Genomic DNA, 17,052 nt, shown 5'->3' with positions numbered 1-17,052 from the left:
GGGGGCTCCAAAATCACTGCAGATGGTGACTGTAGCCATGAAATTAAAAGACTCTTACTCCTTGGAAGGAAAGTTACAACCTAGATAGCATATTAAAAAGCAGAGATATTACTTTGCCAACAGAGGTCCATCTAGTCAAGGCTATGGTTTTTCCAGTTGTCATGTATGGATGTGAGAGATGGACTATAAAGAAAGCTGAGCACTGAAGAATTGATGCTTTTGAACTGTGGTGTTGGAGGAGACTCTTGAGAGTCCCTTGGACTGCAAGGAGATCCAACCAGCCCATCCTAAAGGAGATCAGTCCTGGGTGCTCATTGGAAGGACTGATGCTGAAGCTGAAACTCCAATACTTTGGCCACCTGATGCGAAGAGCTGACTCATTTGAAAAGACTCTGATGCTGGGAAACACTAAGGGCAGGAGGAGAAGGGGACGACAGAGGATGAGATGGTTGGATGGCATCACCGACTCAATGGACATGGGTTTGGGTAGACTCTGGCAGTTGGTGATGGACAGGGAGTCCTGGTGTGCTGCAGTTCATGGGGGTTGCAAAGAGTCAGACACAACTGAGTGACTAAACTGAACTAAACTCAAGAATAAGTTATAAACTTAATTTGATACCAGTGATCATTCTGAATCTAACAGAGGTGGAAGACCATCAACTACAGGATTCAATAAGAGTTAAATATGAGCACTGAAGTTTTGAAGTTTCTGCCAAGTCTGATAATATATGTGACTCAAAGGTGACCTATTAGGTCTTACAGCATCATCAGATCACTGTGACTGCAATACCTTGAGTTTATAGACAGGAGTTTCAAGTGTTTGGTTTCAGACTGTCTAACTGCATAAAAGCTGCCAATAAGAAGTATAAACACTATGTCTTGCCTTATTCATTATCCATTATCTAACTTTGTAAGCGGTTAAAAAAAAAATTGATCCAGACAGGCTGAGAACTAAGGATGGAACTTTGCAGAACAAAAGCATTTACAGGACTGGAAAATGAACCTTAAAAATATCCTGAAACTTAGGTCATAAAGGGTTGACAAGTAAATAGAAGATAAGGAAATCAGAGGTAGGGAGTGCTCACTGCTCCCTTAGAAAGCAGAGTTATGAAGGGGTGGAAAGAATTAGATGATGGAGATAACTTAGATGACAATTCATCATCTCCCATCTCAAGCCCTCTCTTTCTCATGCATTACTTTTCTCAGTGTGTATGATAACAACACAGTCATCCAAGCCAGAAGACTGGTACTCCCATTCCCTCATCTCTCACCTCACTGACCTTCCTGATTTAACCTCATCTCCCTACTGTCAAGTAGCACAGCAGTGAGTCAGATCATGCCTCCTCTGCTCAAAACCCTACACAATAAATAAGCCAACCATAGCATAGTATGTTAGACATATGGATCAGATAGAACAAGCAGGGGAGGCCTTATGAGGTGGTGATATTTCAGCAAAGACTTGAAGGAGATAAAAGATTAAGCCAAGTGGAGGCTGAGGGAAGACATTCTTGAAATAAAATTCCTAAGGAAAGAGGGTGCGTGAAGGTTCTGGAGAATAACAAGGAAGCAGTGGGGCTTCAGATTCTAAGCAGCAGAGTCTATGAGGAGAGGGCAAGTAGGAAGAGAAAAGGTCAGAAAGGAAAGGCCCAATCAGCTTCACACTCAAAAGATTCACTACATTTCCTCTGTTCTTCCAGTCCCTCTCCATCTTCCTCTGCCCTTCCCCAGCCCCATGCCCCTCCTCCACCCTCACTAAAACACGCACACACACATACACACACACACACACACACACACACACACACTAAAAGACAAAGGTTCTGGATCTCACTCCCAACGACCAAGGTCTCAGCTTACCCCCTCCTACACCTGAAGTTCCAGCAACCCCTCTACTGTCTCCCATGCTAGCAGGTCTTTTGGGCCACCTCTGTAACACCTGGAGAATCCCTAGGGAGCACTCCCAATCACCCTCCTTCACCTGCCCACATTGATGGACCAGGTCTACATGCAAAAGCCTCACATAGTGAGGAACTAAGGGACACAGGCTATAAATGGACATGTCAATAAGAGAATCAAATAGCAAGTTAAAGAGATGGAAACACACTAGTGAAAGATATCGACAGAATAAATAAGAGGATACAAGTGAAAATGAGCACTGGATTCCCAGTAAATGGAGCATTTGTGAGGACTTCAAGGAGAAAAGTGAGAATCAGTTCAGTCGCTCAGTCGTATCCAACTCTTTGCAACCCCATGGACTGCAGCACACTAGGCTTCCCTGTCCATCACAAACTCCCGGAGCTTGCTCAAATTCACGTCTATCACATCAGTGACGCCATCCAACCATCTCATAATCTTCCCCAGCATCAGGGTCTTTTCCAATGAGTCAGCTCTTCACATCAGGTGGCCAAAAAAAGAGAGAATACTGAGACAGAATAGGAAAAAGAAGGTCAGTTCTCAAGCAGAGATATTCCAGGGCCTGGAGCTGGAGCTTAGAGATAGATCAACACATCATACAAAGCTTTAAAATTATATAAGATCCATTTTTTTTTCTTTTGAGATAAGAGAACAAATTAACCCTGTACCTGGGGAGAATATAGGGGAAAGGCTTCTTGGCCAGTTTTATATTACAGCTGACTTCTTTTGATTCCATTTATCCCCTAATCATGACCAGCAACACTCTCTGCTGTTATTCCCCTGTTTTTACACAGTCTCCTCATTCAAAGACACTAAACTTTAAAGAACGCCCAGAAATTACTTGAGGATTTGAGGGTAAAAGAAAGGACAAGGAGGCTTTCCCTAGCATTTCCATCAGACTCAGCAGATGGCGCTATAAGAACAGTGCGCCTTGCAGACAAGGGTGAAAATGTGACTGAACAGGGGTGGAAAGAAAACTCACTGTTTATCCTCACCGGTCTTTTTGTTTGCTGGTTGGTTTTTTTTAAGTTAAAATTAGAGTCCTCATGAACTGTCCTTCACATCCTTTCTTTTCCAATAAAAGAAAAAAAAAGTCCCCATTCCCTAGCTATTTTTAGGAAGAAACAAATTTGAGTTTGAAACTTCCTTCTCCACTTAATAACTGAGTGACTGGAAATGAGTTTTGTTTTTGAACTTCAGTTTTTTCATCTGAAAAATGGAGGTAATATTACCCACATCATATGGTTGCTGTGAGGATTGATAGAATGAAGTACATAAGGGCACAGAGCACCGGGCTTGGCATAAACGGCAATGTAATTTTTTTCTTCTGCCAACACATAAGGCACTGAAAAACCTAGAACATGTCACTTACCTTAAGAAATCTCTTCTCCTGAATCCGGTCACCTCCAAGGGGAAAACCAACAACCAAACTGATGGTGGATGGGGGAAAGGGACTTCATGCCCACCCTGTTAATGTAAAGAACCTACTCTGGTAAAATCACAAATCTCAGTTTTAGAAAGGACTTCTGTGACAATCATTCCAACTCTTACATTAGTAATTCTCAAAAGGTAGACGAGAGGCCAAAAGGCACTGACCATGCCTGTTTTCTCGTGACAATAAACTGAGAAGTAAAGCTCATCAAATACTGGTTGTTGATTTTGGAAGAAAATCAGAAAATAAAGCACTGAAAGGATTAAAACTGCTACATGATACATGAAAGTTCCTTTAATACCCCTGACAATAAATGCAATTACTTTGTAAAAAGCTCACTGCACTTTCAGCCAACACAGATGTTAAAAGTTTCTCCCTTATATCAAGTCAAAATTTACCACCCTTGAACAATCAGCTTGTTCCCCTTCCTGCCACCTCATGTATGCTGACTTTCACAGACAGACACACTTTTCTCTCCCAACTGTTTGTGGTTCCGATGTCCCACACTTCCCAGCCCTTCTCTTCCCTTTAGATTCTCCTCTGCTTTCTTGGCAAGCAAATACAGAACAGGGCCAGCAGGAGGCACACTACAGCCCACAGGCCATACGTAGGGCATCACCAATTTGTTAAAAATGGCACACAAGCAAAGAATGCTTTCTACACTCTTAAGGGTTGGAAAAAAAAAATGTGTCACATGTGAAATTATGAAATTTAAGGGTCAAGTCAATCAATAGGTTTTATTGAAACACAGCCATACTGATCTGTTTGCACATCATCTATGATGCTTCATGCTACCAGAACAGAGGTGAGTAGTTGCAACAAAGTCCACCTGGTCTACAAGCCTGTAATGTTTAATACCTGATCCTTTACAGAAAAGCCTACCAACCCCTCCTGCAGGAGAGCCCTGGCCCCAGAAACGTGTTTCACCCACCATGCTTTCTTCCCTCTGTGATGACAGCCAGCTCCTGCGGAAAATTAGCCCTCAACAAATTCCACCTCCCCTGCAATTCCACAGTCTCAGTCACACCTCTGATGAAGCATGACGACCTGGTCCAAATCAGGCATCCAAAGGAAACATGGCCACAGAATGGATACTGACTCTGCAGCCCTCTGAGTATCACTTAGAACAAAGCATGCAGCCTAATAGTGGTTGAATTTGGAATCATATAATTTATCCTTTCCCAATAGTTGCTACCACCCCTTCCCAATCCCTGATGATCATATTGTGTAAGTTGTAAGTCTGTGTCACTTCACCCAGCTTCAGTGAGACTTGTGCTATACATTTCCAACAGACAGAGTGTAGAGAAAAGTCTTCAGGGACGATTCCTAATGTAAAGGAAGATTCAGTTAAGATTTGGTTTATATCCAGGTAAAATCATGTCCTCTGAAGTGAACAGAGGAGGAGAGAGGGCAGACCCTAACCTGTGAAAAAAGAGAAGAGATCAGTGCAGATCACTACAGTCATGAGCCTTACTCCTCTTTCAATTCAATTTGACAGACATCTATGGGGACCTTTATGTGCCAATCAATGTGCTGTGTCTCCAAATGACACAGGGATTATATAAAGCGTGTTCTCTGTTCTAAGGAGTTCATAGCCTGGAAGTGACAAAGGCACACGGACAAATATATACGTGTGTGTGTGAAAGGATATGCACCAACTAATTAACGGCAGCTATTTCTGGGCAATAAGAGTACATGCATTTTCATTAACCATTCTATATTTATCTATATTTTCTAATTTTATTAAATATCAATTACATAGTAAGACAATTTTAAAAGACTATGATAGTGTGTGATTAATGTTAAAATTATGAATAAGGGACAAAATTATATATCTCTCTCAAGTAGTTCAGGAAAGATTTCCTACAGAATATGAAAGGTAAGGTTCAAAAATGAATAGCAGTTTGCCAAGCAGATAACAACAAAAAATATTCCAAAATATACATATGAAATAGTATGATACATTCAGGAATGTTTATGAAGTTAATTACTGGTTGAGCACAAAGAATAGGGAGTAAACAGATGCGGTTACAGAGTGGCCGCAGTCCAGATTATGAGGAACTCTGGATACCAATGCTAGAAAGAGCTTGGATTTGTTTGCAAGGTTAGATACTGCTTGAGTGAAAGTTGCATTTATGAATGGCCACTAAGGTCTCAGACGGTAAAGAATCCACCTGCAATGCAGGAAACCCAGGTTCGATCCCTAGGTCAAGAAGATCCCCTGGAGAAGGGCATGGCAACCAACTCCAGTATCCTTTCCTAGAGAATTCCATGGACAGAGGAGCCTGGTGGGCTACACTGCATGGGATCACAAAGAGCTGGGCACGACTGAGCAGCTTAGCACACACACACATGCACACACTAAGGTCTCATAAACAGACTTAAGTAAAGAGATAAAAGAGCCTCTGCAGCCATTATCCATTCCAAGAGGTAATAATATCATGGGTGACACCTTGGCTGGAATTTTATAGAAGAAAACAAGTTTAAAAAAGACAGCTTGACTAGATCACCTTCGGGGTTCTTTCTAAAGATCAGATTTCATGATTTATCCACATTTGGTCTCTGATGTCCCTGCACACACTCCATTCAACTTCAATTAAAGTTGATAATTCCTTATCAACACATTATGCTTCAACCTTGTTGAACAGCAAAGAGGTCTCTGGCAGGTGGGGTTGGTACTAGCCCAGATTTGGGAACTGCTAACGCAATCCCAGGTGGGTGGGTGAGGAAGTGAGAAGGTGGAGATGGAGGTGGAACTGGACTTGTCTGGGAATGAATTAGGACATCTCAAAGAGAGCAGCTCCTCCCTAAGATAGACCATTATTCCTTCTATAAAAAGGCCACTATCCCCACTAGCAGCACCCTGTAAGCTACTTCAGCCTCCATCCTACTTGTTCCTCTGGTGAACCAGGTAAGTGAGGAGCATTTAGGGGTATAAATTATGAGAATCCATGACATGCTCTAAGGCAAACAAGCTCTGGGTACCAGGATCCTTTTTAATATACATACTTGGGGGAACTTTGGTGCAAGTTTAACTTTGTTGAGGAGGAAAGTGAAGACTGAGACGAGTAGTACCTCCTTCTTTGGGGTCATTTCCTTAAAGATCACAAGGCTCAAGTTATCCACCAGGACAGTTGCCTCCTTTGAGATTTTTCTCTTTGGTGTAAAGCTTGAGAGTCATGCTCATCATCCTGTCACACTCAACTCTTTGCTACCCCATGGTCTGTAGCTTGCCAGGCTCCTCTGTCCATGGGATTCTCCAGGCAAGAATACTGGAGTAGGTTGCCATTTCCTCCTCCAGGGAATCTTTCTGACCCAGGGATTGCAGTCACGTCTCCTGGGTCTCCTGCTTTGGCAGGAGGATTCTTTACCACTCACCAGACCACTTGGGAAGCCTGAAGCCTGAGGGTCAGTCCTGCTTAAAGAATAAAAACAGAAGCTGAGCCTCATAGCAACAGCCCCTAGCTCCATACTGGTTGGCTTTGCCTACTTTGTCTACTTCCCCTGGCCTAGAGTCTTGAGCATCCAAGTGAGTCCTGGTGCCTCTCAGGTAGAGTCAAGCACAAACAAAGATGATGGGGTTGTCTTCCCTAGAGTGAGGGTTTGGATCTGGAGAGAAACTGAGGAAGTGGACAGACTAGAGCACCTAGTATTCCTATAGCTCCACAACAAAGCTCTTAAAATTATCCCTGGTAGAAGCAGGGAGCCAGAAACAGAAAGTGATTGCTGCTGCATTAATTCAGGTGTAGAAAGAAGAGACACTGTTCCTAATTACATCACTTTCTTGCTACATGGGTTGAACCAGTCATTCAACTCTGGATTGGTTCTTGATTATGACAGGATGAAATTAATTATGGCTGACTAATGCTGCACAATTATTACAAATAACTCTACTTATCTATTTAAACATGAGAAAAGGATAATAATAGGTGGATCTCTGTCCTTATTTTCCCTCTAGGTTAATTTGAATTTACAAAAGGATGTCAAAACTCCTACAAAGCATTGTTACTGTCATCGATATTTTCTACCAATATGCCAACCAGGATGGGGAGTGTGACATGTTGAACAAGGCAGAACTGAAAGAACTTTTGGAAAATGAGTTTGGTCAAATTCTGAAGGTAAGAACTCCATGTCAGGACTGAACACAGCTGCAATTCTTTTCATCACCCCTTCCTACCTTTTTGTCATAGATGTCAAACCCATAGAGGACTTTTCCTACTTGTTGATAAAGAACAGAGTTTAGCACAGGCTTGCAGTAAGGTCAAAAGTTGATTCATAATTTTTCCATAACATGTCCAAGGGAAGTGATCCTACTAAACAATAGGGGAAAATCCATGGATTAAATAATGTCCTGTGTGAATAATTCTTCTGGAAAGAAACTGAGTTGGTTCTCAGAAAAACTTCAAAATAGATGAAATTTATCTTCTTCCCTTTCTTTGCCTTTCTTCAGATATCCTGACCACTGTCCATTTCTGAGATTCTGGCATAATAATTCTTCCGAGTTCAGGAAATTAGCATGTTACTCCTAAATCATAAAATAAAGTAACTACTACCCTCTAATGTTAGCTAAGGAGTAAATATTTGTAAACTTAGATCTAGCTCTTGATCTTCAATTCATTTAATCAAGCTGTGTACTGAATATATTTGGATTCCTATGGAGGTCTTAAATTTGATACCAGATGCAAAGCTCATCATCTTCCCCTCTAAACTCCTTATTCCTCTTCAACCAAGGCATAATCTGGTGCCATTCTTGGCTTTCTCTCTCAGCAGGATCCTCCACCCTCCAACCCCCATAAAATTCACCAACAGTCTCTCAACAGCTCATTTCTCTTCATCACTATTACTAGTCGTTTGGTTCAGACCACCTTCTACTTCCAAGCTCAGCATTATATGCAAATCAAATTATTTCACAACTCAACTCAAAATCCTTCACAGTTCCCAGCTCTGAAATCCCAAATTTCCTTAACACAACTCAAAATGCATGATCTAGTCCTGATTTATCTCTCCAGCCATATCTCTTGACTATTGAGACTCCACATTTAGCAATCCCGAATCTCTCAGTTCCTTGTATGGGCCATGCTTCCTTTCAACTCCAGCTCTCTGTTCATATTGTTCCCTGTCTGCAACAGCCTTTCTCCCCTCCCCTTTCCCCACCTCTTTATTTGACTAATCCAGCCTATCATTCAAAAGACATCACTTCCTCTCATTAACCATCCTTGAACCCCAGTGGTTGTTATTATTTATAAATTAGCTAATCACATTCATTTGATCCATTCCTTAAAAAATAATTCCCTGTTCCTTGTCATACCCAGTTGCATCCTCTTCTAGGTCTTCATTGCATATTACTTTCTCTCTTTCTGCCCAGAATAGGGCAGTCCAGCCTAAAGGACTATGAGACTGAGTTCCACTTAATTAAGCTAAGCATTCACATTTCTACAGTCTTCCTTCAATTGGTTAGCTCAGTGTGTGCTGCACACTCACAGAGCTTCCTTTTGTATTTTGTTCCTATACAGAATCCAGATGATCCAGACACTGTAGATATCATCATGCAAAATCTAGATCAAGACCATAACAAGAAAGTAGAATTTACTGAGTATCTTCTGATGATATTCAAGCTGACTCGGGCCTGTAATAAAATCGTCAGCAAAGATTACTGCCAAGCTTCAGGGTCAAAGCAAAGAGGTCACAGTCACCAGGACCAAGAGGAACAGAGTGAAACAGAAGAGGATGAAGGGCAAAAATCATCTTCCAGTAACTTAAGTTGGCGTGAAGGAGAGAATGATTCCCATTCCAGAGGCTCGAGAGGTAGCATTAGACACAGGTCTAGGTCCAGCTCCAGAATAACTGGGCATCAAGGAGGCTTGTCTAGTTCTGGGGACAGGCAAAGCTCTAGGGAAAGAAGGAGGGAGTCAAATTCAGGCCACTCCAAGGGTAGCAAGAAAAACAAGCATGGCTCTCATCAGCACAAAAGGTCTAGGAGTGAAGAAGTTGGTTATACTCATTCAAGCAACCACGGAACAAGATCAAACTCAAGAAATTGGTCAGGCACTTATGGAGAACAAGGGCATGTGAGCCACTCAGAGGATCAGTCTTTCAGTTCTGATCAAAACTGGTCTGACTCAAATGAATATGTGGGGAATAGACAACATAAGAAAAAATCAAGCCAGTCACCTAGTAAGGAGCATCATGGATTCATCTCAGGGAGTTGTGGAGGACAAGGCCACTGGTCAAATTCAAATGAGCCTACTGGTTATGGTCATGGCTATGGCTCAGGCCAGCCTTCTCAGGAGAGATGGCATGAATCAAATGAAGGATATCAATCAGGAAATTGTGAAGAACAAGGAAACTGTTCTACTTCTAGTTCGAGTGAGGTATCTAGTTATGGCCAACACAGGTCAGGCTCAGGACACCCGTCTAGCAGTATCCAACATGGATCTGGATCAGGTCAATCCTCTTGCTATGGACAACATAGATCTAGCTCAGGTCAGTCTTCTAGCTTTAGTCACCACGGAACTAGCATAGGTCAATCCTCTAGCTATGAACAGCCTAGTTCTACCTCAAGACAGTCACCAAACTGTAGCCAACATGGACCTAGCTTAGGTCACTCTACTAGCTGTGGTCAATATGGATCTGGGGCAGGTCAGTCATCCAGCTGTGGCCAACACAGTTCTGGATCAAGTCAATCTCTTAATCATGGCCAGCATAGGTCTGAATCAAGTCAGACATCTAGCTATGGCCAACAAAGGACTGGTTCAGGTCAGTCTTCTGGCTTTAGACAACACAGGTCTGGCTCAGGAGAGTCTTCTGGATTTAATCAGCATAGAACTGGCTTAGGTCAATCCTCTAGCTATGAACAACATGGTTCCACCTCAGGACAGTCACAAAGCTATGGCCAACATGGATCTAACTCCTCTAGCTATGGTCAACATGGCTCAAGCCAGTATTCTGGTCACAGTCAACACAGGTCTGGCTCAAGTCAGTCTTCTGGCCACAGCCAACATGGATCTGGCTCAGGTCAGTCTTCTAGCTTTGGTCAGCATGGTTCTAGCTCAAGAGAGTCATCTGGCTTTGGTCAACATGGATCTGGCTTAGGTCAGTCCTCTAGCTATGGGCAACACGGTTCTACTTCAGGACAGTCATCAAGCTGTGGACAGCAGGGATCTAACTTAGGTCAGTCCTCTACCTATGGGCAACATGGCTCTAGTCAATATGGCTCAAGTCAGTCTTATAGCCACAGCAGACACAGATCTGGCTCACGTCAGTCTTCTGGCCACAGTCGACATGGATCTGGCTCAGGTCAGTCTTCCAGCTTTGGTCAGCATGGTTCTAGCTCAAGAGAGTCATCTGGCTTTGGTCAACATGGATCTGGCTTAGGTCAGTCCTCTAGCTATGGGCAACACGGTTCTACTTCAGGACAGTCATCAAGCTGTGGACAGCAGGGATCTAACTTAGGTCAGTCCTCTACCTATGGGCAACATGGCTCTAGTCAATATGGCTCAAGTCAGTCTTATAGCCACAGCAGACACAGATCTGGCTCACGTCAGTCTTCTGGCCACAGTCGACATGGATCTGGCTCAGGTCAGTCTTCCAGCTTTGGTCAGCATGGTTCTAGCTCAAGAGAGTCATCTGGCTTTGGTCAACATGGATCTGGCTTAGGTCAGTCCTCTAGCTATGGACAACATGGTTCCACCTCAGGACAGTCACAAAGCTATGGCCAACATGGATCTAACTCCTCTAGCTATGGTCAACATGGCTAAGCCATATTCTGGTCACAGTCAACACAGGTCTGGCTCAAGTCAGTCTTCTGGCCACAGACAACATGGATAGCTGGACAGCTCTACTTCAGGACAGTCATCAAGCTGTGGCCAGCAGGGATCTAACTTAGGTCAGTCCTCCAGCTATGGTCAACATGGTTCAAGTCAGTATGGCTCAAGTCAATCTTCTAGCCACAGTCGACATGGATCTGGCTCAGGTCAGTCTTCCAGCTTTGGTCAGCATGGTTCTAGCTCAAGACAGTCATCTGGCTTTGGTCAACATGGATCTGGCTTAGGTCAGTCCTCTAGCTATGGACAGCATGGTTCTACTTCAGGACAGTCATCAAGCTGTGGCCAGCAGGAATCTAACTTAGGTCAGTCCTCCAGCTATGGTCAACATGGTTCAAGTCAGTATGGCTCAAGTCAATCTTCTAGCCACAGTCGACATGGATCTGGCTCAGGTCAGTCTTCCAGCTTTGGTCAGCATGGTTCTAGCTCAAGAGAGTCATCTGGCTTTGGTCAACATGGATCTGGCTTAGGTCAATCCTCTAGCTTTGGGCAACATGGTTTTACTTCAGGACAGTCATCAGGCTGTGGCCAGCAGGGATCTAACTTAGGTCAGTCCTCCAACCATGGTCAATGTGGCTCAAGTCAATATAGCTCCAGTCAGTACAGTCAGCATTCTGGTCACAGCCGACACAGGTCTGGCTCAAGTCAGTCTTCTGGCCACAGCCAACATGGATCTGGCTCAGGTCAGTCTTCTAGCTTTGGTCAGCATGGTTCTAGCTCAAGAGAGTCAACTGGCTTTGGTCAACATGGATCTGGTTTAGGTCAGTCCTCCAGCTATGGTCAACATGGTTCAAGTCAATATGGCTCAGGTCAATCTTACAGCCACAGAAGACACAGATCTGGCTCAAGTCAGTTGTCTGGCCACAGCCAACATGGATCTGGCTCAGGTCAGTCTTCTAGTTTTGGTCAGCATGGTTCTAGCTCAAGAGAGTCATCTGGCTTTGGTCAGCATGGCTCTGGTTTAGGTCAGTCATCTAGCTATGGACAACATGGTTCTACTTCAGGACAGTCATCAAGCTGCAGCCAACAGGGATCTAACTTAGGTCAGTCTTCCAGCTATGGTCAACATGGCTCAAGTCAATATGGTTCAAGTCAGTCTTCTGGCCGCAGACGACATGGATCTGCCTCAGGTCAGTCTTCTAGTTTTGGTCAGCATGGTTCTAGCTCAAGACAGTCATCTGGCTTTGGTCAACATGAATCTGGCTTAGGTCAGTCCTCTACATATAGACACCATGGGTCTACTTCAGGACAATCATCAAGCTATGGTGGATCTGAATCAGGTCAGTCTTCCAGTTATGGTCAACAGATATCTGGATCAGGTCAGTCTTCTAGCTATGGCCAATGTGGGTCTGGATTAGGTCAATCTTCTCACTGTAGTCAACAGACGTCTGGATTAGGACAGTCTTCTGGCCATGTCCAGTGTGGCACTGGCTCAAGTCAGTCCTCTAGCCACAGCCAATTTGGGTCTGGATGGAGTCAGTCTTCTAGCTACAGTCAACACAGATCTGGCTCAGGTCAATGTTCTACCCAGAGTCAACATGGATCGGGCTTGGGTCAGTGTTCTACCTCTGAACAGCCTGGGACTAGTTCATGTCACTCATCTAGCTCTGGACAATGTGGTTCTGGATCTGGTCAGTGTTCTAGCTATGAGCAATATGAATTACAAGGGAGATGTAGGTCAAGTTCAAGTGGAACTCATGGTGGGTATAGTAGACCCCAAATAGGCTCAACTCCCAATCAATCAAGAAGAAACAGCCAGGAATGGTCAGGGTACAGTCAAAAAGAAAGAAGTAGGAGTTGCAGCCCAACAAGTAGCAAGTCTGATGGATATGAGAGTATTTGTGGACAATCGGAAACATGTAGGCAACAAAGCCAAGGATGCAGCCAGGGTCAAACGGAATCTGGCTACAGATATTCAAACTGTAATGAAGGGCAACCAGGAGGTAGCTATAGACAAGAGGAAAGCTCCTCAAGTTGTGGCTTTAGACAGTTTACACCGTCCTATGGAGAATCTAGATCTAATACTAGCAATACATTGTTAATATGCAAGGAGGATAATAGACAAGGTGGCAAATATTACCAGAGAGAAGGAGGTCACTATGGAGGGAGAGACACAAACTCAAGTTTCTACAAGTTACGGAGCAGCACTCCACTCTATGAGTATGTCCAAGAACAGAGGTGCTAATTCAAGTGATGAATAGTAAATAGAAGTGAAGCTAACTCAAGTAGTATTTTTAAAAATATGAAACTTACATACAAGCAATTCATTACAAAACTTCTTTCTAAAAGTAGATATATCTATTTCTGTCTTTTCCTTTTAAACATGTAACTGTACTTAATTCCTTGTTATTTGTTCCTTCCAAAGGATGTAGGGTATGGGGACTACTTTGCTAGGAAATACAGAGTTGAATAAATGATGTATGAAAATAAATTCAGAAGAATAATGCAAAACATTTAAGGAGCTTGGGGTTTAGTTGAGGTGTCTTTTTGATAGCTCCTTACTCATCATATGGTGCCAAAACTAATCTTTCATCTCTAAAGAGCAAAAAATAATAAATGTGTTACCAGTTCTGGAGCCAAAGCTTCTCTTATAGCAACATGGACCATAATTTTCTGTATGCTCCACAATGGGTGGTGTCAGAAAAGACCCTAAAAGCAAATATGTAGCATTGATAACATCTTTGCTTATCAAAACCACCAAGCTCCTTTTCTTAGCTGCATTTTTAATGAATAAACTAACAAGAGGCATTAAAAATTGGCACCAGATGCTTCTCCCTAACCTGTGAGTGAGAGCATTTTTTTCTTAAAGGGCAGGGATGAAGGATTGAAGGAACTAAATGCTAGCTCTGACTTGGTTTCAGCAAGAAAGATTTTGACCCCTACTACTAAGAATTTTCTCCAGGTTAAAAAAAAAAATTAGAAGAATAAGAGCATGAAAACACAATGGCTCCAAACTACCTCTGTAGTTCACTGGCCTTCCTCAGAGGAAAATATCATTTATACAGCAATGGAACAAAATACTGTCAGCCACTACTTTACAGTTTCTTAGTTTGACTGTAGCATATTTGTTTCAAGTCTCTGGATTCAAATAACCAACTGCATTAAAACTGACAATAAATAATGATGATGAAATACTGAGGTTTGTCTCATCTCTGCTTCAGTTCACTCTTACACACAGGTGGTCATACTAGAAACTAACTTAAATAGTCATTGTCCAAGACCCTGTCCTTCACAAATAACCCAGAATATACAAATATTTTTTAATTCAAAAACAAGACAAACAGCTCAGTTTTAAAATGAGCAAAAGATCTGATTCGACACTTACCAAACAAAATGACCAATAAGCATCTGAAATGATGCTCAATGTCCTTAGTCATCAGAGAAATGCAAATTAAAACATAATAAGATACTACCACACAAACACTTGAATGGCCAAAATTTAAAATGTGGGCAATACCAAGAGCTGGTATTACTGGTGAATAGTAAAATGACATATTCATTTTGAAAAATAGTATGGCAATTTCTTCAATTCAGTTCAGTCACTCAGTCATGTCCGACTCTTTGTGACCCCATGAACTGCAGCATGCCAAGCCTCCCTGTCCATTGCCAACTCCCAGAGTTTACTCAGAGTCGTCAATTGAGTCAGTGATGCCATCCAACCAGTTCATCCTCTATTGTCCCCTTCTCCTCCTGCCTTCAATCTTTCTCAGCATCAGGGTCTTTTCAAATGAGTCAGTTCTTCCCCTAATTTGATATTTATAAGTTCTTTGTATGGTGATGGTTCTTTGTATGGTGGGGAAAAACAGGAAAACTTATAAAAAGATAGTTCACCAAAATAGAAATTTTAACAGCCAAGTGGCATTTTTAAAACAACGCTCAGAGAAACATAAAATTAAGATATAATGAAATATCATTTCATCCCAATCAGGTTACAAAAAAATTATTCTGGCATAGAACATTGGAGAGGATACTGAGAAATGAAGATCTACATTGGTAACCACTTAGGAAGGAATTTGGCGATGACACGAGAGTCAAAAAATGTTGCAAATAACTTAAAAGTTCAACAGAAGAATAGATAAATCAATTGTGATATATCCATACACTAGAATTCTATACAACAATTAAAATTAATGAGATATACCTGAGGCAGGGGTGGAGGGAGTACAGAATACAGCACCAAAAATTATGCTACATTGGCATATGGATTATTCTGAGCTGAAGGTAATCAAGGCCTAGCTGACTAAGGAAGAGCTCCGTTTCTGGGTTTTGTTTGTTTTTGCCTCTCCCTTTAACTGTCTAAAAGAGTTTAGGTACAGGGCTTATTGGGGCTTCTCGAGTGGCTCAGACAGTGAAGAATCTTTCGTAATACAAGAGAGCCAGGTTCGATCCTTGGGTTGGGAAGATCCCCAGGAGAAGGGAATGGCAACCCACTCCAGTATTCTCACCTGGAGAATTCTATGGACAGAGGACCCTGGTGGGCTACAGTCCATGGGGTTGCAAAGAGTCTCAGACACAACTGAGTGACTAACACTTTCACTTTTCACAAGGCCTATACTAGAATCAAAGCTATTAGCAGAGATAACTTTTTGCATCAGGAAGACTTATCTACATGGCCTGGAAGACATTTGTTTACAAAACATTTGCTCTTCTCATCTTCTTATGAATTGTCTTCCTCCCTTTGAAGTCCCCTACCCTCGTCTCTGGGCTTCCCTGGTAGTTCAACTGGCAAAGAATCCACTGCAATGCAGAAGACCCCGGTTCAATTCATGGGTCGGGAAGATCCCTTGGAGATCGGAACAGCTACCCACTCCAGCATTCCTGCCTGGAGAACTCCATGGACTGAGGAGGCTGGCAGGCTACAGTCCATGGGGTAGCAAAGCGTTGGACACAACTGAGCAACTGAACACAGCACAGCACAACACCCTCCTTTCCTTTGCTCAGAACAGTTACAAAAGCCTCAACTGCCTGACTGCCTTTGAGTCTCATATTTTTATGGAACTCCCATATATATGAAATTAAAATTATTTTTCTCCAGTTAATCTATCTTATATCAACTTAATTATTAGGCTAGCCACAGAAACTAGAAGGGAAGAAGGGAAAAGTTTTCCGCTCCTAAGTATATTCCAATCTTCCTCAACTTATTATGGGAGCTACATCTCAATAAAATCACTGTAAGGTTAAATACATTACACTGAAAATGCATTTAATACACCTATTCTACCAAACATCATAGCTTAGTCTAGCCTACCTTAAATATGCTCGGAACACTTATATTAGTCTTTAGCTGGGCAAAATCATCTAAAACAAAGCCTATTTTATAACAAATTATAGTACATTACATGTAATTTATTGAATAGTTTACTGAAAGAGAAAAACAGAATGGTTGTAAGTTTATCAGTTGTTTACCCTCATGATTGCATAGCTGCCCAGAAGCTATGGCTCCCTGCCACTGACGAGCACCTAGAGAGAATGTACCACATGGCACTAGCCTAGGGAAAGATCTAAATTCAAAATTCAAAGAACAGTTTCCACTGAAGGCTTATCATTTTCAAACCATCACAAAGCTGAAAAAAGTATAAGCCAAACCACTGTAATTCAGGGACTATCTGTGTATCTCAATATGGAGAAGTCCCCAAAATATAAACATTACATGAAAAAACTGTAAAACATCTGTATACTGTGTGTTACCCTTTATAAAGTCTTACAATACACATCATAATATCTATATTATTATTTGTGGTGGTGTTTAGTCGTTAAGTAGTGTCTGACTCTTGCGACCCATGGACTGTAGCCCGCCAGGCTTCTCTGTCCCTGAGATTCTCCGGGGAAGAATACTGGAGTGGGTTGCCATTTCCTTCTCCAGGGGATCTTCCTGACCAAGGA

General features: G+C 42.3%; 1 protein-coding gene across 3 annotated transcripts; it reads left to right on the top strand.

Annotated features, from left to right (window-relative positions):
* Positions 1-6,201: 6,201 nt before the first annotated feature.
* LOC122434884 (hornerin-like) lies at positions 6,202-14,301 on the top strand. 3 transcript variants are annotated; one of them, XM_043458690.1, is made up of 5 exons: positions 6,202-6,257; positions 7,305-7,464; positions 8,860-11,002; positions 11,232-11,765; positions 11,814-14,301. In XM_043458690.1, the coding sequence occupies exons 2-5, from the start codon at positions 7,327-7,329 to the stop codon at positions 13,352-13,354; spliced, it is 4,356 nt and encodes a 1,451-aa protein (XP_043314625.1). In that variant the 5' UTR covers positions 6,202-6,257; positions 7,305-7,326; the 3' UTR covers positions 13,355-14,301. The 3 variants fall into 3 exon arrangements, with proteins under 3 accessions (XP_043314625.1, XP_043314629.1, XP_043314620.1); XM_043458694.1 differs by having other exon boundaries at positions 8,860-10,627; positions 11,304-14,301; XM_043458685.1 differs by having other exon boundaries at positions 11,232-14,301.
* The last annotated feature ends 2,751 nt before the right edge of the window (positions 14,302-17,052 follow it).

The sequence above is a fragment of the Cervus canadensis genome, chromosome 2 (genome assembly GCF_019320065.1).
Source record: "Cervus canadensis isolate Bull #8, Minnesota chromosome 2, ASM1932006v1, whole genome shotgun sequence".
Taxonomy (NCBI): Eukaryota; Metazoa; Chordata; class Mammalia; order Artiodactyla; family Cervidae; genus Cervus; species Cervus canadensis.
This window is presented reverse-complemented; position numbering and strand designations above follow the sequence as displayed.

What these genes read in the sequence shown, in the direction of transcription:
- LOC122434884 (XM_043458685.1), top strand. Translation starts at nt 7,327, where the DNA reads ATGTCAAAACTCCTACAAAGCATTGTTACTGTCATCGATATTTTCTAC. An exon ending in AGTTTGGTCAAATTCTGAAG is followed by an intron (nt 7,465 to 8,859) that starts GTAAGAACTCCA and finishes GTTCCTATACAG; the next exon opens with AATCCAGATGATCCAGACAC. An exon ending in TCAACATGGATCTGGCTTAG is followed by an intron (nt 11,003 to 11,231) that starts GTCAGTCCTCTA and finishes GATCTAACTTAG; the next exon opens with GTCAGTCCTCCAGCTATGGT.